A 22,941-nucleotide genomic window follows, 5' to 3' on the forward strand; every position below is an offset into this window, starting at 1 on the left:
GAACTATATAGTACATTATGAGCAACATGATTTTAGCAACTGATAATGTAGGAAACCGCAGATAAATGTACATAATCAGTTGCATGAATGTACCAAAGCAATCGCAACTTGTTCAAAAGAATGAGAAACTATCTGTTACTATAAATACTAACTGTTTGGTTACCAACATTCTTCAAAGTATCTTCTTTTGCGTTCAGAAGAAAGAAACTTATACATAAATGATGAAAGAATTGTCATTTTTGGGTGAACTATCCCTTTAAATCTCACAAACAAACCATAACAAAATGATTAGATATTTTGTATAAAGTTTGTATAATATTCTTTAAACACTGAGAGGTGCAGATGCGCTTGCTCAGTAGGTGCCTATGCACAGTCACCATTTGGTACCTTGTCACGTGACCTACCCTGCCTTCCCGGGCAGACAGTAGGCTTTACTGGCAGATCACGTGACCAGCTGCCAGCCAGAATCGAACTGTACAGGCTGCTACAGTCTGTGCGCTCTGACGTGCTGCTTTGCGCTCCTCTCAATGCTGTTACATGCAGCTATTGTATTCGCCACGGGATTTTATCTGTTCGCTTCGCTTTACCTCCCATGTTTCTAGCGACGAAGGAATGAAGAGTCTTTGCAATAAACGGTAATATATATATTTATTTATATATATGTTTTTTAATTTATGGGAATATATACATATATTTTTAGGATTTCGCTATAATGACATTCGATTCTGTTTATTCTTACTGCTCCTGAATGTTGCATACCATAACAGTGATATTATGCAACATTCAAAATAGCCACAGAAAGAACTGCAACGACACAACAGAGTGTCATTTTAGGGGATTGTCATAATAAACTAGGCCTATATGTTTTTTAATTAAATATATTATAAATATGCAGCTCGACTGAGAGCGATTTGAAATCCACCATAGGCTATTTAACAACATCTCGGTTATTTATGTCTTGTCGCCTGTTTTAATTTAGTCGACTTAATTCAAAATGTAAGTACCAGTTTATGAAAATGCACGAGAGAAAGGAACAGAGCTCATTCACTTTCAGCGCATTTACATCGAAGCTGTTTACTAACATTCCCTCTTGATCACACATTTGAAATGCGTTCTTCAGTATGGTGCAGTTCAGGTGATGCTTTTATGGAATATATTCCAGACACATCTCCGATGCTTTCTTTTGTTTCTTGCTTTTCTAATATTCTCTTTCTTCTTTCTTAATGCCCATGTTTACACGCACATTTGCTTTTAATGATTTTGATTTGGTGCTTATATAATGGTTTCTTTATTGTGCTTTACTGTTTGGACGTATTAGAGAAGCACTCATTCATTATAGTGGAATATTCTGATTTTAGAGGAATCTTCCTTTATAATTCAGAATATTATGAATCAATTCCTATTATTTGGAGGTAAATGCGTTCATTCGTAAATTGTCAGCCATGTTCTTAAAAATTGCGTACAAGAGTGGTATAAATTTCTATAAGTAGAATGTAGAAGCTTTAGAAGGCTATTGGTTTAATATGGTTATGCATTTACACACATAACACTTACAGTACGTAGTCAGATTCTTATGTGTTAACTGCAATGAGATCAGGTGTTCTTTAGAATATCCACCATAACTGAATGTTTATATTTGTGCAATCAAAAAAAAGTAATTCTGGTCAATATATAAAGACTATGTGGTCTCAATGCCTACATTTTAAATTATATTGCAATTAAATAATATCCAAACTTAATAAAATACAGAGTAGTAAATCAAGAGACAACATCTCCAGTATTTCCATAAGAGACAGCATGGTCAGTCAGTGTTTCTCTCTTTTTGTCATACACAAACATGCACACATATTTAGGTGTAAATCATGCTGCTTTTGCCTTTCCGCACACAGATGTTCAGTAGATGGAAGTAGGCCAATGACAGATCTCTGTGTAAGCTTTTGGGTGGGCTTCTTCACAGATGTATATTACAGTCATTTTGCCCATATACTGCTCATTGTCACACCCCAGGACTGTTTGTTGTGTTTCCAAACCCCACGTGCTCTGTGTGACCCAGTTGTCTGATTGTCTTTTGGTTCAGGTGTGTCTTGTTAATTATCCTCATTTACCAATGTATAAGTTGTGTTCAGTCCTGTGTTCACTTGTCCGGTGTACTGCATCCCTACTGTACGTGTGTCTCCTGCCTGAACTGTGTCCAATATTACTGAAGCGTTGTGTGTTAATCTCAGGATTTGTACTTGGATGGATGGGCAAACCAGGATAACAAACTGCTATGGCTCTGTTTATGGATTGCTGAGCCACTAAATATAACACTGCTCATCTGGCAGATGAATAAACTGTTCACTGATACTGTAGGTGTACTTGTATGCAGACAGACTTTTGACTGTGGTGTAATGTCTGGTCCTTATTGCAATCTGTTCAAAAACTGTTCAAGAAAGAAAACAGAAAAATATCTGACTTTCTGAGTGAGGACAAAATACAATATAATTCGGCTTTGTTTCTAGATTTTAACTGGTGATTTCAGTCATTTTTGGGTGCAATATGTATCAGACACTCAGTGAATGGATTGTGGGAGATCTGTGAGTATGCCGTCTGAGGCTTAGAATACTGAACATTATCTTCCGTTGTTCTTTGTTGACATCATAGGGATTAGTAATTCTTATGAATCTGTTTATGTATGTTTCGCAGTCTTTGTCCTGAAACATTAAAGACATGCTATTTTTTCAATTCGTTTACTCAGCACAGACTTTGACAACCTGCTGCTGTCACTGCATTGGTTAAAACCTTCATATACTGTATACAGTATTGCCTGTAAATAAGAAGTTCACCCAAAAACAGTGTTCGAGTTGTATCAAAGCTCTTGGGGGGTCCCCCAACCAGACCCCTGCTCTCTTCACAAGTAAATAAATACATCATATATACATATATATATATATATATATATATATATATATATATATATATATATATATCAATGTAATATCAAGCTTAGCATGTCTCTTTTAATCTATCGTCATGTTTTTATTTTAGGGTTTGTTTCAATTACATATGGCATCTTTTTTTCTTATCGTTGTTATCGCACAGAAAACCTTATAACCTAGCTCTTCATCGGTTCTAAGACAAAAGCTTATTCAATATCAGTTAATGTGGTGTAGGCCTAGCAAATTATCATTAAGCAAATAATTAAATATCTACCCATAGGCAGAGCGTGAACCAGCTGCAGGGTAAGGCTAAAAGTGGGCTGTAAAAATGTAGGCTATAAACTACACACATCATAAACTCGCCTATAGTTTAGAAAAGTTGTGGGGAAGTCGTGGCCTAATTGTTAGAGAGTCAGACTCGCAATGCAAAGGTTGCGAGTTCGAGTCTTGGGCCGGCAGGAATTGTAAGGTGGGGGGAGTGAATCTACAGCGCACCCTAGACCCTCTAACTATGACAGAGGTGCCCTTGAGCATAGCAAGGCACCGAACCCCAAACTGCTCCCCAGGCACCACAGCATAAATGGCTGCCCACTGCTCCGGATGTGTGTTCACGTTGTGTGTGTGTGCACTTTAGATGGGTTAAACGCAGAGCACGAATTCTGAGTATGGGTCACCATACTTGGCTGTACTGTATGTCACTTTCACTTTCACTTTTTTTCACAAGTACCTGATATGATGCCAGGAAATATTTAAATACGACTGGATTTGTATTTAAAGTTATCACAACCCAATAAAAACACTCTAAGTTACAAATTATAACACTTTAATTTACAATGTTATTCAAACAGCAAGTAAATTATGGAAAAAGCGAGCAAAGAAGATTTGCATTAAAGAATATTATCACTGACTTCAGTATAGTCAGAGTTTATGCACTCAAAATTCCTGTTATAATCAATGAAGCTGTCCATACACTGTATGATAAATGAATCTTTAAAATTAGCTTTATGGGGGGTCCCCCCCAGCCCCCCACTCGATTCAAACACTGCCCAAAAATGATAATTCTGTCATCTTTTTTACTCACCTTCATTTAATTCCAAACACTTTTTCATCTTCGAAACACAAATTAAGATATTTTTTATGAAATTTTAATGAAAAATTTCTGTCCCTCCTTTGAAGTCCATTCAAACAAAACTTTGACATTTCAGAAAGTTCATAAAGACTTCATAAAAGTAATCAATATGAATTGGGTGATTCATGTCTTTTGAAGAGATTCTATCGTGTTATATGTTGAACAGATTTAATTTAGTCTTTTATTGGTCAACATACAAATTTGAGCTCATCAAATATTGTCAACATGGAAGCTCAAACGTACTCGATTGATACACAAGAACAAACCTTACTGGTTCTTATGGAAGCTCAAAAGTGGTATAGACTTTCAACTGAAGGACAGAAATCTCTCGAGTTTTACTAAAAAATATGTTCATTTTGTGTTTTGAAGAGGAACAAAAGTCATACAAGTTTGGAAGGACATGGTGGTGAGTAAATGAACATAGACTAGGCCTTTAAGCCAAATAATATGTTTTTAAGCACCACATTTTTCTGCTGTTGAATTATGCAATGCTGACTCTTGACTGTTGAGAATAATGGTAGTAATAATTTGTCATTAGGATGAGATAATCTACTCTGATGTCAGACCCTATTGAACTAAACATTTCCTAAAGGCCTTTTTGTTTTTTTTGTTTTTTTGCAATAGAGCTCTGTGGAAAGACAATTGTGCCAGCTATTGTTTTAACAGTAAATGTTGCAAATGTTGTAAATAAATGTTGCATATAAGCTTTTTATCCACCACCATCACCCATAATTGTTATCCATATGGCCACAGCTTTTTCATTTAGTGGCTGCCTCTTACAGTGACATTAAACCACACTGTTTTCACTGAGATTTATCTATTTATTTAAATAAGCTAGTTTAGTCTCAAGTCTTTCTTTTATTAAGTTTTATTTTTGGTCGTTTCCCTCTAGTATTGAGAGCTAAGGTAGAGAAGTGAGACAAGAAATGACAAGGGAGAACAGGTTGAAATCATTTCAAACTTTCATCATACACAAACTTGCATCCTCAGAATGAGCAGCATAGCTCAATGCATTGGCTGCTTTGCCATGACTGACCTCGCTTTAGTCTTTTTTAATTCACTAAAGTGATTACTTTGTGTGCTTGCTGTATTGATCTCACACAAGGGTCACAGTGTGACCAGTGTGCCATTTCCAAGCCGGTCTGTTTTGATGTCACAGCTACGCTCACATCCGTATGTAAACATGTCGTCGGTGTGGAATTTCTTCACTGTGAGTGATGAAGACATAAAGTTTGCAATTTGTAATACATGTAGGCCGAAGTAAACTGGGGGGGATCCACACGGCTCCCTTAACGCTTGTCTGGGACAAGCAGATTTTTTAAAAGGGCAAGTGAGAGAGAGTTTTACTTGCCCGACCGGACAAGAATCCTGATTAAAGGGCACCTATTATGCCCTTTTTTTACAAGATGTAAAATAAGTCTCAGGTGTCCCCAGAATGTGTCTGTGAAGTTTCAGCTCAAAATTTCAGCTCATTTATGATATCATTATGAAAATGCCTGTTTTGAGTGGAAGCAGAAACACGCCATTTTCGTGCCTGTATCTTTAAATGCAAATGAGTTGCTAATACGGCAGTGTCAGTCAGTGGCCGTGGGCATGGCCTGAGTAATGAGTTGTCACATTGCTCAGAGAATCAAAACGGCGTGTCTAATGAGACTGATTTGTTTTTAATGGGGATTAAAAAAAAATTAGGAATGGGTTTTATCATTGTAAGGTGGTTGTGTTCACACATTTATGTCCAAACACCATGTAAAAGTGGATTTTGCATTATAGGTGCCCTTTAAAATGTCAATAACAAACGTAACTAGGGAAGCACTGAAAATTGGCCACCAAAAATTTTTGCGCAAGGATGGTTGTGATTGCATGGCATTCAGTGTAAACGTGGACTGATAAGGTATTGATGTATTGATGAGGCTTGTGCAGAAACCAAAACAAGTGAGCGCAACAGCACTCACAGAAAGTTACATACTGCAGTAGAAAAAAAAAAAAAAATATATATATATATATATATATATATATATATATATTTATAATATATGATATAGGTAAGCAACATTACACAACCAAGATGTTTCCCTGAGTATCAACACAATTGCAATGTGATGCTGATTTTATACAATAGTAGTTTAATAAACAAGAAGTTAAAATTAGACTCAATATTGTCTGGTTTTGCTCAATTTTGCTCAAATTTCTCCCAGAAACACACAGCGGTGTCTGAACAAATGGAGTGAGTCAATGATTCAGTAACCCATTCATAAATACCTAAGTCACTCGTTTCTGAATGAACAAACAATTGAACAAATCCATTTGAACAAATCGGTTGAATGAATGGCTAAATGACTCACTCATTAAAACAGTAATTTGCCGCCACCTACTGGTTGTTTGGTTTCATATTTAAAAGGAGCCTATCATTGCATTTTTTCCAACATTTCTTATTTGCATGTTCAAAAAATATTTAAAACATTGATCTTATACAATTATTTATGAATTTGCCATTTTGCGTTGTAAATGCATTTATGGCACCTCAACTTCATCAAGCAGTCTTTGTAAATACATCTAATGCCACTTCAGATGCAGCTTCTGTGTTTCCTCCACAGTGTAAAGATGGAGTTTGTTGATACTGATTTAATTTGAATTGTAACAACTCAACAGTTTCTTATTATTCTAACTGAATGAACTGAATTGTAACAATGTAAGAATTTAATGTGGAAGATGACACATTTAATAAGGTTAGGGGGGGAAATGCAGACATGCAGACAGAAATCCTTGCTTCAAACAAACAAGCAGCACTGTCCCTCACACACATGATTTATCACATAATGTGGTAAATTATTCATTGCACATGCGTTTTTTTTTTTTTCTTTTGTAGCATGTGCGACCACATGCTGCACTTTACAGTCCTGTTATCAGTTGTCTAATTGCATTATTTTGTGCAGAAGCCAGTTGTACTAATATTACATGTAGAGGACATGCATTTACCATTAGGACATGGCTCCAAAATGAGACATAGTTTTCATTACAGTTTGGTTCATATGAATGTTGGTATTGCACATTTCTTTCCTTCGACCACTTAAAGTGTTACCAGATGTTTTTTGCATGCTTCAGGTTTTGGAGATTCTTATTAGCATTTCCTCTCCAGGATTTGGCTATCCATCAAAGGTATTCTTTCCTCAGAGCTTTGTTGGGAGGTATTCAAATTATACTATATATTTTTTTGTTTATTTTAAAAAAAATGTATTTTATATTCTGTGTAAACACATGTTACTACCATATGCTTGTGCTGAAACAAAATAACAGCACTGAGCTCATGTACAGTACATTATCCAAACAACTTGCCACATTAATGATTGGTCTCAGTGTTGCCTTCACTGTATCTGTGTGTGTGTGTGTGTGTGTGTGTGTGTGTGTGTGTGTGTGTGTGTGTGTGTGTGTGTGTGTGTGTGTGTGTGTGTGTGTGTGTGAAGACTCTCAGTCAGGACAAGGCTCCCCTCAGTGTGTTGAAGTGCTCTACATCTGTGAGCAAGTACGAGGCAGTGACGGCCCACCCAGATGGCGGTGCGAGTGATGCCAGTTGTCCTTGCTTAACCACTGACAACTGCTCTCCCCCTGATGACTGTTACTCTCCCCAGCTCTAAATGTTTAACTTCTCCCTTTCATGTCAGAACAGTAAATGTCAACAGAGCAAACCTATATGATTATTCAAATTAGAACTCTTTCCTCAAACAAAAAGCATCATACCGTCCATTCTTGGCTTTGCTTAAACCTTGACCTCTTTGTTTTCTCTCATAAAGGGGGCCAGTCACTGTAGTCTTTTTTTCCATAACCACGCTAGACTCAGTTTGGTCTTTAGATTTCGGTGCACACCCAGGAGCCTGGCCACCAAGGCCTGATGTCACAGTTAGAAATTAGTCTTGAAGGTGAAGTGCAACGTTTTGAGAATGAGAACTATTCGAGCCGATGTGATTGTTAAGCTCCTCCGCCAAACTAATGCAATGAATTTGTGACAAGCTTTTTTTTTTCTTTTTTTTTTAAACCTTACATAAGTTTCTGCCTACATCTCTTGGCCAGGAAGCTGTAAAGATGTAGTGACAAGTTATCATATAGAATTCTGACATTCTTTCAACTTTTTGACACTTTTAATAAAGGCAGTATGATAATAACTAAAAGTAATGGTTTTTAGAGTTAAATTGTTATTATTAATAATAATAATCTCACATAAATATATCAAGACAAATGATTTTGACATTCAAAACTGCCCTGGGGGATGTCAAAAAGCTCAAATGTCATGTATGCATATTGCTCTTTAAAAATGCTGAAGACCCCTCTTATTATGTCGGTTTGCCAACAAACATAGTCCTCATTCAGCACACATGAATAATTCATAGCTTCAGCCCACAGTGATCCACTCATGTTTACTGTGAGTGAACAACAAACACCACTGTGACATCACTGCATGCTGAAACTGATTCCAAATGGACATTTTATAATAACTGTCTATCATATTAACAAAGATTATTACATTTCATTATATTGTGTAATGTACAGCAGAATATGGATTTTAATGTTAATGTTAATGACATATTAAATAATGTTACATTATTTAATTTGCTATTTTGAACTTTTTAATAAACATACAGTAAAACATCTCACTGCTCTAAAATATACTTTAGATTTTGTGAGAATCTATTCTCTCCTCAGTGTCTATATTTTTGGAGGCCAGTGGGCAGTAATTCCTAGGTCAGGCATGGAGTTTCACATCCAGCTGGGAAGACGTTCGGCAGAAAGGCCCGTCATTCCATATGCTGGTGAGAACTGAGACGATTAGAAAGCCAGTGTTTAGACTCTGGCTCTCTAGAGAAATGGCTATTTATGGCACCTTGTGTAAGTGTAAACAGAGTTGGAAGAAATCAGCAGGCCTAAAATGGAAAATCCAGATGAATTAAATAGGCACTTTTACACTGACACAAGTAATCAAAATAAAAACCCCACCCAGTCTCCATTCAAACAAGAACATAATGTCTTGGCCTAATTTCTGCCATTGTTCTTCAGGAAAAATTGAAACCAATGGATCCAATGAATTCAGCAACTTACTGCATTAGATTTTCAGGCTTCTGTTGTTTCAGCAAATGTTTTTAATATTTTCATATTAATGAAATGGATTTTGATTACAGTATGGAGCTGATTACATGTGATGCAAATGTTTAAGTTTACAAATTATCATTTTTTAAATAAATGAAAATATGCCCCGTAAACATAATTTGTATGGTCATTTAATTTGGAAATTGCAGTGAAATGTATTGGTACGATTTTGGAGTGCAAAAGTGTGGGTAGAGGTGCTTTCTTCCAGTGAGCCTATAGGTTGGATCTTATTGAAATCTCACTTGAATGAACAGATATCGCACATGCATAAGTGCTACAGGGGATACAATCCAGCAGGAAAATTTCCCATATTGTATTTTGTACATTTTAAAAATAGTGTACTATAAAGTACAGCAGAATGTATATATTTTCTGTGAAATAGTTTGGATGATGTACTGTCAGCTGATTGGTCTGTATGAAATGCTTGCTCATCATTGTCCTCAGCAAGGCGCCCCCCTCTCTCTCTATCCCCCCTTGAAAAGGGGGTTGGTATGCAAACCGACCAACGGAGCTACAGTACTAAACCACAGTTTTTCTTCTCTCAGTCTCAAGTCAAATGAAGCAGCCCAAACTTAAAAAGCAGATAGTTTCCATGTCACAACGTTATATTTAAGATTATTTAAATAATATTGCAACAATGTTCCTCTGAGGGTCTCTTGTCCCTCCCTTTCCCTCGTCGTTTACTGTCAATCAAACAGACCCCGCAAGCCCCTCAGAAAACATCTGCCATTGCCTTGTTAACACCTCACAATGGGTGGCAGTGGAAATGCATTTCTCAGATATTCTGTTGAAAGTAGTAGTGATTATTGTAGGTTACACTCTCACTAAATGCCTTGTGGGTTTCTGCAAAAAAAAAAAAAAAAAAACAACATTTAAAAAAGGTATTTTACTTATAAGATGTTTTATGATATTTCTAATAAGAAAGAAAGAAACAAACAAAACCATTTTTTTAATTTATAGGTCAGAGAGAGAGAGGGTGGAAAAGAGTTCAGTGGATGTCAAGGGAAAAAGTATGATGTGGTCCCTTTAAGGCACACAAAGATGGATTGTATGTAGAGGCAATGGTGAATATAATATATAAGAATAAAGCTAGCTGAGTCTCTGTGACATGCATAACAGATTACACTAACAAAAAAATACACACAAACTGAGGTTTGGAGAGGAAATACCTCACAGAATTCAGAATTCCTGTTGGGAAGCTATTAATTAATTTAAATTAGTGCATGTTATATGTATATGTTATAGTGTATATGGTATGACTGACGGGATGATTACATGTAAAGGTTTTTAGATATGCATTGTTCTGAGCACTTGTACATTAGAATGACAGTCTTGAGGTTTATCTGAGGTTATAATCTGAGGTTTAATCAAAGACTGCATAACCTAATGCTTTTGCCTCATTTACTGCAAGGGTGACAGATGACGTGACTGATTTCGAGAAGGATTTTGATGCTTATCCTTATGGAAGTGGATTATATTAACTGAAACATTTTTTGACGTCTTGGTTTATTTATGTAATGTTGGGATAAGGCCAGCTTATTCAGATTTCAGATCAGTTTCTTTGATGGTGACCCTTTTGTGTACGGGTTGGCAAAAATCAACAAAACTAGTTATACACAGAAATTATTTTACCGAAAAGAAGTATCAAAAGCTGGATATAAAGTGTATTTAATAATCAATTAATTGATCAAATGTATTAAATAATAAACACTCAAATATTCAATTGCAAAAATGTTGGTGCATCACTACAAAACCCTGTTTAAATTTCAGCGTCAATGAAAAATTGGGTTTCTCTGTAAAAACCGTTTGGACTATTTGGAAGCTTTGGGAGTTTTCAGATCACTAAGTGTTGTTTTGCCAGAAATATTACATATAACCTACATTAACATGGTTTTACTGTTTCTTGCAATGGCTATACCGTAGACTACCTCAGCAGCCATTGTAACCAATTTTTTTTTAAACTGAGATTTTAGTGAGAGGATATACAATATAGTATAATGCCAGTGGGTGATGAGAAAAATGCTTAGTAAAGTCTTTTGTTTTTCTTCAGTTTTACAAACCGTGGTTTGGGGTTTTGAGTAAATGATTTTCTCATTGAGTAGTACAAAATTCATAAGCACAGAATTATTTCCTGTGGTTCTGCTGGTTTGCAAGCCATGGAATCACAATCTCTCTCAAACTATGAGTGAGCCTGAAGATGCCTATAAACACTTTATTATCCTTCATTGGGGGGGGGGGTCATTGGTATACAAACACAAATGCACTTGTTAATGTGGCAGTGAGGGCAAGTGACTTGTCATTCAAAAAAATAAAGCATTGTGTTTTTAGTCTCTCCTGTTTATTGAAGTTTTAAATGTCAGATGGCATGATTTTTTTGATGGGCTGGAAATATTGAATATGGCACATGATGGTGTGTCATGCAGGGCTGTGTCCCAAAGTGAGGGGATTATATTTTTGTGTGTGTGGCAGACTCAGCAGACATACAGTGCTCTCAGACAGTTGAAACCTGGCGGGAACCTTTGTTCCCTTCTTTTGCCTCTGTGGTTCCCATGGGGCTAATGTTTCTGAGACAGTGAAGGCCTTCATATGACCAACAGGACCTTCAAAACATTATGAGAGCTCAGGTTACCCAGTGCCAACAACAGCTGATTTTGGACCAGTTTCTCAGTCTGAATATGATGAATATGTTGCACTCATGACCAGTGTGTGTGTTTTTTTTTTCTCTGTTGCTGAGCTATCTTCAAAGGACAAAGTGACTCTATTTATTATTCATCTGTACAAATGTATAGTCCTTAACAGAACATAAAATCTGTCTTCCAGATTGTTCAGCTTTTTGTCAGTATTCATTTTTCTCTTTGTCATTAATTGTTCTTTATGTTCTGTATTTCTAGATATTGACATGAAGAAGGACATAGAGGTGCTGATAGCAGAGGAACGTGCTGAGATCATCTCTAAATATAATAAGGTAAATTGTGTCATGTTTTCCTAAATAAATAAAAGTTTCAAATCAGCATATTATAAAATTCAGCTTTGCACTCCCAGGAATAAATTACATTTTAAAATATATTAATAAAGAAAACTTAAATTGTAATACTATTTCACAATATTACTGTTTTACTGAATTTTGATTGAATAAATGCAGCTTTGGTGAGCATAAAATAAAAAAAAGCATCAGCAGGGGAAATGTATTATTGTCCTGAATGTTGCTGTATTACAGTTTGACATTTTATTAATTCATTAATGTGGATGTTGTTCATTTTCCATTGGGTCTACATCTGGAGGTGTTCAAATATGCTGTGGCCTTTGTGGTTGTTGAGTTAGGTCAGTTTTATTTGTATGGGCTTTTTCGCAATGCATATTGTGGCAAGTAAAAACTCTCTAAAATGTGTAAAAACTGTTAAAGGCAGCTTTATGTGCTAGGGCAGCAGACAGATGATTTTTGAACCAACAAAGTGTTTGTGAAATATATGGCCCCCATGGTGATCAATTTGAACATGACACCGTGACATTCTCTTACAGACTCATTTGAAATTGGGGAATACTGGGACTGTAATCCTCAACTGTCTGTCACGGATCACTGCTTTCTTTCCACTCTTCTCTCCACCATGGGGTTGAGAAGAGGGCAGGAGAGCAGCAGCCATCCCCCCTCAGGGAATCAATCCACACCAACTGGAAAAGCTTTTAAAATTCAGCAGTACTGACAGGGTGCAAATTCTCTTAAATACGTGCTGAGCATTAAAATGTTCTCTGCTCATGAATCAAAATTACAGCTATATGTCATTGGATGTGTAACAGGGGTTGGGACACATTTGTTTGCATTTTGTAATTTCACTAGAATGGTTAGTAAGCCACAGAAATGCGAATGGGTAATGTGGAGAGCTGTGCACCAGAGAGAATATTGCTGCTGACACTTTACATAACTACATCAACCACTCAGCAGCACATTGAAAATTAGTTTCAACAGAGAACTTCCATTTATAACACACAGACAAAATGAAAGCTTCTGCTCGACAATTAGAAATGCTTCCAGTATTACAGTAGATGCATCACTGGAGTGGGATATGGACAAAATCAGTCATGGCAAAAAGTGATGGGGACGTTGATCCAGGTCACCGAAGTACTCATTGATAATGTGGATATTCAGACATCTACTGGACATGTCAAGACATTTAATTTGCTTCCACTGAACAAAAATATGTTGGTTTCATATATTTATTTGTTTAATTCAACTTCTTTTTCAGTTTATAAAAACCTGCAACTTACCCAAGTGTATTGCATAACCTTATTTAATATTATATAAAATGTAATATTATTAAGATGTTAATTTTATTCTTTTATCATTATAAAGCATAACATACCATATATTATTATATTATAATTATATTAATTATATTATTATATTATCATCAAATCTAATTCAGAACTGCTGCATTTAAAGTTGCTTAAAATTTGCCTGGAATTGTGTGTTGCATCTTTGATAAACTCTACATGATTTGTGTTCAGATGAGTCATATGAAGTATTCACTTGTGTATATTTCAGGGTAGAGACGCAGGAGTTCAGATCGATCCTTGGGAGGATGCAGACTACAGCATATACAGAGTCACAGATCGCTTTGGATTTCTTCAGTAAGTCCTGGTTAAAACCCAACTCTCAGTTGGCATGTTGGCAGGTGAAGGATGCATTTGTTCATTGGTTTTCAAAGCCCTCCAAGACTATTTTTATTTTGTCTGAACAGTCACTCATAATGACAGTGTCTTTCTTTCATTGTATTTTATTTTTTTTTTTATCAGCATGGATTGTATGTCAACACATTTAATCATATGAAGCAATCTGATTTTAGGAGTGTGCTTTTGGAACTGAATTAGTGTTCACTGTCAAGATAGGTACAGTAAATTTTGGTACACATGTACACTACTATCCAAAAGAGTCAGGTCTGTAAGATAGATAGATAGATAGATAGATAGATAGATAGATAGATAGATAGATTTGATAACAAAAATTGATAACAAGAAATGTTTCTTCATAGTAGAATGACTTCTTAAGGATCATATAAAACTGATGACTGGAGCAATGGCTGCTGAAAATTCACCTTAGCTATCAGAGGAATAAATGACATTTAATCTATATTCATATAGAAAATAGTAATTGTAAATTGCAATGATATTTTACAATGTTTAATTTATTTTTTCCTGTATTTTTGATCAAACAAGTGCAGCCTTGGAGAGCGTAAGAGACCAAATCTTTGAATGGTAGTGTACATTGTGATTTTAATTCTGTCTGAATCAAACAACAACCTCAGTACAAATTAAAGAGCAACTGCCGTTTTTTATTTATTTATTTGTTAGTTAGTTAATTAATTAATTAATTAATTAATTCTCAAGGTCTAAACCTAATCCCAGCCAGACAGGAATGTTTGTTATTGTATGTTAGAATTATATTGTTTTTCAGCGTATTTGTTTTTCCCACAGTGAAGAAGAATTACCCACACCCAGTGCGCTTGAAGAGAAGGTAATGGAGACACACACAAATGAAGCATATAAATATACTCTACAGGTGATGTGTATTTAAACAGCATGTGAATATAGTATTCAAATAATGTTTTGTAAAAACACAAAATAAATCACAAAGGATTACAGATTGAATCAGTTGCAGTCTGGAGACTCTTTTATAAACAGGCTTATGGTGACCTTCAGACATGAGCGTTTAGTATACAAAAGTGTGTGGCAGACACAGCTAGGCTGTCTGGAGGTGTTCTCTCATGTGACATATTCACAGCTTGATGGCTGATACATTTTCAGCTGACATTTGTGCAGTTGTGTTGTGGCACATAAAGGTTACAGACTAGGGGTGGAAAGAGTGAAAGCTGTCCTCAGAACAGATGTTAAGAGCAGCAGGATGATCTGAATGCCTGTACGGCATCTAATCCCAGAGTACTTGTACAAACGAGGAAAGAAATATGTCTTCCCTAGACAAAAACACAAGAGGGTTTTTTGTGTTGCATAGCAGATATTTATAATTGCCTGTCTGTTAATCGACTCTGAGGCTTGTAAGCTTGTGTGATATGTGATATACTGTACCATATTCTTTCAGCTTTTTTCTATTAATTACTTTATTAATTAAAGAAAGAAAGAAAGAAAGAAAGAAATCTTACTGACCCCAAACCTCTGAAAGGTTGTGTTTTTCTTTTGAAATGATATATAACCTGCAAATGAATTCTCAAATATTTCAGGACAGGACAGGCTAAAAACTTGGCACAGGCTAAAAATAGTGCGATTATTACATAAAATGAGTGCATTATGGTTATTTGATATGAGTGTGTTATTATTGTTGATGTTTTTGGTGACTGATGTATGATTATTTTGTATTTACTGGAAAATAATGAAAATTAAACAGAAAATGAACTTTTTAATCAAATCTATTTTTTTGCAAATCATTATTCAACAGATTTTTCATCATTGTTTTTTCCTGTGTAGCAAAAACAGGTGGAGATTGAGAGGGTGCAGAAATGGCTGAAGATGCTGAAGAACTGGAGCAAGTACAGGAACAGTGACCGGGTGAGCTTCACCTTGAGAGGTTGTTATAATTTCTCTAAAATTTCTTACTGTGATGTAGCTCCATGGGGAACCAGAGTAATGCTTAAAACACATTCATTTGCACTTACTCCTGGTGTCCTTGTGCAGATGATTAAGAGGGTGTATAAAGGCATCCCACTACAGCTGAGAGGACAGACCTGGGCCCTGCTACTGGACATCGAGAAAGTCAGGAGCGACAATGCAGGAAAATATGAGGTACAGCATAAAAACCTGCATACATACACATTCACACACAATAGCTCAGCAGATTTAGCTGGGACCTATGGACACTATGTTGCTTGCAAGTCTCCGCTGGCCTAAAACCGGCTGTTTGGTGAGAGTGGGATTACTGGAGTATTGTTGTGGTAGAGCTATTTTAAAGGGATTAGAGTGTGATCTGAAAACAGACAGGTGGCTGATACAAGGCATGGAAAGAGACATAAGAGAACAAAACACAAGCAATAGAAACCTTCAGAGCTGCTGAGATTTTACAACAAGCAAAAAGTATTTGTAGCATCCACCTTGTCCCTAAGTAAGGTGTCCTGGTGGTGATATCCTTTATTGCATGTTTTACACAATGGTTATGTAAATGTATTACAAAGCTGTCTTGAATACTTGATTTTGATTGGTCTCTCTCTCTCTCTCTCTCTCTCTCTCTCTCTCTCTCTATACTGTACTACTGTTCAACTGTTTGGCGACAGTAAGATTTTTTTAAAAGAAAATAATAGTTTTATTCAGCATAGACACATTGAATTGATTAAAAGTGTCCGTAGACATTTATAATGTTACTAAATAATTATATTTCCAAATATGTGTTGTTCTTTTAAACTTTAAATCTGACCCAGGAAGTGTATATCATGAGCAGAAAAAATAAACAAAAGTAGTTACAGTATGTAATAAATGAGATACTGTAAAGTCAGCTGTTAATTTTGGCAAAAAAAAAAAAAAAAAACACTCAGTATTGTAGGTATAATATTACATAATTAAATCTAGAAATGGTTGTCTTCTAATGTCATTTTGTAATGCACAGTAGCTTGTCATCATTGGAATCTGTTTTTGATGAAGCAATTTGTTTTATTGACAGAGAATGAAGGAGCAAGCCCAGCTGTACTCTCCAGAAATCAAACAGATTGACCTTGATATCAACAGGACCTTTCGAAACCACATCATGTTTATGGATCGGTTCGGTGTAAAGTAAGTAACATATGCATGCATTAAAATGTGCTATAATTAAATAAATGTAATTATATGCCTTGATGCATTGCAGCTCTGCAGTAAAATTCATAGAAATAAAAATTACAGATAGAATGTGTGTTCTATAGATACTTGTGCTAAACATGACTTGCTGCTTCTGTTCCTTTCCTACATGTGCAATAAAAAACACTACTATCTGTAAGCACTCTAACAAAGAACCACAATTTGAACAGATTCTTCTGACATGCTTTCAGGCTTACTCTGACCAGTTGAAGTCATTTAGCTGTTGAAGTTTCACATGACAGTAATGGCTCATATAACCTGTTACAAACTGCCCACCTTCACTTTTTGTCTGTTAGTGAGTATATGGATTTTATTGTCTTCCTATGACATTTTCATACAGTTGTCATGTAGGAAACTTTGTCCTTGGACTGATTTTAAAAGTTTTTTATGCTATTGTAATTGCAGTGTAAATGCATCTGTGGAATCTCTGAGCAGCGTTAAACAGTCTGCGTAAATACATCTAAATGCCACTTCAAGTGCAGCTTGCATACCACTTCTAGAGTGCAAAGATGTTGATACAGTATTTTGTTGATAATGATTTCATTTGAATGGTAATAGTCCTATAGTGTCTTATTTTTCTAATTGCATGTATTTAATATATATATATATATATATATATATATATATTTATATATATAAATACATATATATATATATATATATATATATATATGAATTTACATATATTTAAATTTAATGCGTACATATAGTAAGGTTAGAAAATTTGCCCTTATAAAGATTAAAAATGTCTCTGGAAAACAGTTTAAAGGAAATAACATCCTTTAATGGAAACACTAGTTTAAGGAACAGTTCTCACTATTAACTAGTAACTAGCATATTGGCTGTTTATTAGTACTTATAAAGCACATGTTAATGGCTAATTCTGCATGACCGTATTTTAGATTCCTTAAAGGGTTACTCCACCCCAAAATGAAAATTTTGTCATTAATCACTTACCCCCATGTCGTTCCAAACTGGTAAAGGCTTCGTTCGTCTTTGGAACCCAATTTAAGATATTTTGGATGAAAACCGGGAGGCTTATGACTGTCCCATTGACTGCCAAGTAAATTACACTGTCAAGGTCAAGAAAAGCATCATCAGAATAGTCCATTGGCCATCAGTGGTTCAACCGTAATGTTATGAGGCGACTAGAATACTTTTTGTACGCAAAGAAAACAAAAATAACGACTTTATTCAACAATTTGTCTCCTCTGCAACCCTCTATGGACACCTTGGCAACCGAATCGCCATTGGCTAGTAAATATTTTAGTTTACTCGCCAGACTGATATATCATATCATATAGTGAATGGATAGCTTCATTGATTGTAACAGGAATTTTGAGTGCATAAACTCTGACTATACTGAAGTCAGTGATAATATTCTTTAATGCAAATGTTCTTTGCTCGCTTTTCCATTATTTACTTGCTGTTTGAATAACTATGTAAATTAAAGTGTTATAATTTGTAACTTACAGTGTTTTTATTGGGTTGTGATAACTTTAAATACAAATCCAGTCGTATTTAAATATTTCCTGGCATCATATCAGGTACTTGTGAAAAAAAGTGAAAGTGAAAGTGACATACAGCCAAGTATGGTGACCCATACTCAGAATTCGTGCTCTGCATTTAACCCATCCAAAGTGCACACACAGCAGTAAACACACACCCAGAGCAGTGGGCAGCTATTTATGCTGCGTCGCCCGGGGAGCAGTTGGGGGGTTTGGTGCCTTGCTCAAGAGCACCTCAGTCATAGTTAGAGGGTCTAGGGTGCGCTGTAGATTCACTCCCCACACCTACAATTCCTGCCGGCCCAAGACTCGAACTCGCAACCTTTGCATTGCGAGTCCGACTCTCTAACAATTAGGCCACGACTTCCCCACGACTTTTCTAAACTATAGGCGAGTTTATGATATGTGTAGTTTATAGCCTACATTTTTACAGGCCACTTTTAGCCTTACCCTGCAGCTGGTTCACGCTCTGCCTATGGGTAGATATTTAATTATTTGCTTAATGATAGTTTGATAGGCCTACACCACATTAACTGATATTGAATAAGCTTTTGTCTTAGAACCGATGAAGAGCTAGGTTATAAGATTTTCTGTGCGATAACGAGGATAAGAAAAAAAGATCCCATATTTAATTGAAACAAACCCTAAAATAAAAACATGACGAGAGATTAAAAGAGATTAAAAGAGATGTGCTAAGCTTAATATTACATTGATACATAAATAAATAAATCATATATAAATATATATATATATATATAATGGTATATATGTACTTACATACATACACACACACACACACACACACACACACACACACACACACACACACACACACACACACACACACATATAGTATTATTTAATTATAGAACTTTAGTAATTAGAAGTAAATTTGATAACCATGTTACAATTCAAATTAACCATTTAACTTAACATTTTAACTCATTCAGTGTTTCTGTAAAAAAAAAAAATATTGGAAAAACAAATAAAAAAAAAAAAAAAACATTTATATATATATATATATATATATATATATATATATAGGAAAAAAAACTAACAAAAATACTGATACGATAATAATGATACGAATTCGAATAATAAAAACTATAAAACACACTAAGGATTACTAAGGATTAATGAGCTGCTGGATTCATGAATATTAATCAGGTTTTTGTGCGTTCGCCGGTGTCGAACTGATTTGCTGAAATCAAAACAGGGACGATAATAGGTGAGCGCCAGCCAATGAGAATGCCATTTGCGCATTAACTCCACCCACTACCGGAAAACCCGGTTGTTCTTAAAAGCTGAAGACTTCCATAAAAACGCCATTATTTTGACATGAAAATACAACAAAGAATATTGTTTAAATGTAGCGCGTCAATTCTCTCTCTCTCTCTCTCTCTCTCTCTCTTTTTCTGCGTGTGTGCGAGAGAAAGCGACGGCGATTTGTGCGCCTTCACACTAGAGTTTACGGTACATTAAAATGCAGGTGGGCTTGCGCATCCATTGAGATGAACTGAAAAAAAGCACCGATCGCCTGACGGAGAGTGAAACTCTGAAGCCCTCAGTCAGAGACTTAAACTTATACTTAACCTCCAACTAACACACTGGCGAGTAAAATCTGAGAATTTATTAGCCATTGGCTAATATTAGACATCATTTAGTCGCCAGAATGAAGATTTAGTCATATATGCGAGTGATTTACTCGCAATGTAGAGGGTTGCTCTGTGTCTCTACCGTAGCACCATTTTGGAGAACATCTGCTAGATGCAAACTGCGTACGCTATTCTGTGTCAGCCGCGACACAAGGATATGTTTTCTACGTGTATTTACACTTTGATTTGCACATCAGTGCAGTGCGGCTGACACAGAAGAGCGTACGCTGCTTGCGTCCAGCGGATATTCTCCAAAATGGCACTACGGTGATGCAGAGAGACACAGAGGAGATGAATTGTTGAATAAAGTCCTTATTTTTGTTTTCTTTGCATACAAAAAGTATTCTCGTCGCTTCATAACATCACGGTTGAATCACTGATGGCAGATGGACTATTCTAACGATGCTTCATAATTTTCTTGACCTTGACAGTGTTACTTACTAGGCAGTCAATGGGACAGTCATAAGCCTCCCGGTTTTCATCCAAAATATCTTGAATTGGGTTCCGAAGATGAACAAAGCTTTTACAGGTTTGGAACAAGTGTGGAGTGATTAATGACAAAATTTTCATTTTGGGGTGGATTATACCTTTAACCCTACCCCATACCTTAACAACTACCTTATTACAGTACATGTGTTTATTGCTAAATTAATTCACAAACTTGCTCAAAGATTTATTCTATCAGCTGTGTATGTGCTTTATAAAAGTGCCAGAGTGTATGTTCATCAACATCTTAGTCTCTATTCACTGCTTTTGCATACAATCTCTGGAGCTGGTTTCTCAATTTTGATAGCTTGTTCCCCAAGCAGGCCAGAAAAGGGAGTGATGTCACTGAGGATTTAATAGATTGCAGGCCTTAGAGAGCCAAGTGGAAAGTCTTGCTGAAGGGTGTCATTAATGCTCACACGTGAAGGGAGGGGCTCAACTTTAATTTGAAAGAACGAATGCATCTTTCTGGAAAAATATGGTTGTTTGCTTCACGTGTTGCTGATATATTTTTGTTTCAGTGTGTACTTTAACTAAAAGACAGAGTTTGAGCCTGACAACATTTTCTTCTCTTAACAGGCAACAGTCTTTGTTCCATGTGCTCTCAGCGTACTCTGTTTACAATACGGTATGTGTGCAATCACATCCATTCTTAATAAAGAGATGTTACGTAATTGCTGACTTTGTCTGTTCTTGTCCACAGGAAGTGAGTTACTGTCAGGGCATGAGTCAGATTGCTGCCATGCTCTTAATGTTCATGAATGAAGAAGATGCATTCTGGGCTTTGTCACAGCTCTTAACCAATCAGAAACATGCCATGCATGGTGAGCCCTCCTCATTTATTCTGCTCTTGACTATGAGTTTCGATGTTTATGTAATTTCTTTTAACATATTATATATGCTTCATGAGGCCAGTTACGAGATAAGATACACTTTGATTCAAATGTTTTGGGTCAGTATTCTTTAATGTTTTTTAAAAAAAGTCCAAGGCTACATTCAGTTTAAAAGTTTAGATTAAAAGTACAGTTAAACAGTAAAATTGTGATTGTAAAATTGTGTCATTATAATAAAAATAAAAAAACTGTTACACAATTTATTCATGTAATGGCAGCAGTCATTACTCCAGGCTTCAGTGTCACATGATCCTTCAGAAATCATTTAATATGCTAATTTGCTGCTCAAGGAACATTTCTTCTTATTATAAAAGTTGAAAACTGCTGATCATGCTGATTTTTTTTTCTTTCTGGATTCTTAGATGAATAGAAAGTTTAAAATATTTTTTAAGGGATTTATTTGAATTAGAAAAATCTTTGTAACATTTGAAATGCCTTTACTGTCACTTTTAAACAATTTAATAAAGTATTGATTTCTTTTAAGACAAAAAGTCTTACTGACCCCAAACTTTTTGAATGGTAGTGTACAGAACACTTGTGAATTTAACACAGGTTATTGTTGCAGTTCTAGTATTGGGAAACACGTGACATTTTTATCATGCCTTGACATTTTCAACCCATGATAGGATTCTTTGTTCCTGGTTTTCCCAAACTTCAGCGTTTCCAAAACCACCACGACCAGATTCTCTCCAAACTTTTACCCAAACTTAAGAAGCATTTGGTAAGATTGCTGTGGCACACGCAAGACTGCAAAATGAACTCAGAACCTATGAGATTAGTTAAGTTACAGTAAATATAGCTATTAACTTAATGTGTGTCCGTTTCTCTAATGCTGAGTTTTCTTCCCTTCTCATTCCTCAGGATAAGGAGCAGATGTCCAGTGGGATTTACAGCACAAAATGGTTCCTTCAATGTTTTATTGACAGGGTAAGTGTTTGATCTGTGCAGATGCATTGTAACCAAACTGACAAGGGTGTTATGTAAGCAGTGATTAGTAGATAGGTATACATGATCAATCATATGCTTAGCTTAGATCTCAAAGCCAAAGAAATTATACATCAACTGTGTGTTTTATAGTGTTGGTTCAGGTCACTGTAGACAGTCCTAAAAGTGGTGATTCATGAGCTGAATGGAGGTGGAGTTTTGGCTTTCTTTGAATGTAACTGTTGAGTCAGCTGTTCTGTAACTGTGATTATGTTCAACCATCGAGGGATGGAAGCACTTCTGGATTTGCTCAAGTGAGAGGTGTTTATATGAAGATATGCTGGCAGTGAGACTTGTTCAGACTTGTTTAGCTAAAAACTTTATCTTGAGGTGTTGAGTGGACATTCAGGTTAAACAGGCAGAGATTTTTGACTCATATTGTAGATGTGGACACAGAAGGGG

General features: G+C 35.8%; 1 protein-coding gene across 1 annotated transcript in view; it reads left to right on the forward strand.

Moving 5' to 3' along the window:
* Window positions 1-457: 457 nt before the first annotated feature.
* The window catches only part of LOC109085241 (USP6 N-terminal-like protein), a 32,277-nt gene continuing 9,793 nt past the window's right edge, over window positions 458-22,941 (forward strand). Inside the window, exons 1-11 of the mRNA XM_042760658.1 lie at window positions 458-635; window positions 12,075-12,148; window positions 13,724-13,809; window positions 14,653-14,692; window positions 15,658-15,738; window positions 15,865-15,972; window positions 16,841-16,950; window positions 21,242-21,290; window positions 21,366-21,486; window positions 22,182-22,276; window positions 22,417-22,482. Coding sequence (XP_042616592.1) covers window positions 12,083-12,148; window positions 13,724-13,809; window positions 14,653-14,692; window positions 15,658-15,738; window positions 15,865-15,972; window positions 16,841-16,950; window positions 21,242-21,290; window positions 21,366-21,486; window positions 22,182-22,276; window positions 22,417-22,482 — 822 coding nt within the window. The 5' untranslated portion in view covers window positions 458-635; window positions 12,075-12,082. The remainder of the gene's footprint in view (window positions 636-12,074; window positions 12,149-13,723; window positions 13,810-14,652; window positions 14,693-15,657; window positions 15,739-15,864; window positions 15,973-16,840; window positions 16,951-21,241; window positions 21,291-21,365; window positions 21,487-22,181; window positions 22,277-22,416; window positions 22,483-22,941) is intronic.

This window comes from Cyprinus carpio, chromosome A7 (assembly GCF_018340385.1).
Source record: "Cyprinus carpio isolate SPL01 chromosome A7, ASM1834038v1, whole genome shotgun sequence".
Lineage (NCBI taxonomy): Eukaryota > Metazoa > Chordata > Actinopteri > Cypriniformes > Cyprinidae > Cyprinus > Cyprinus carpio.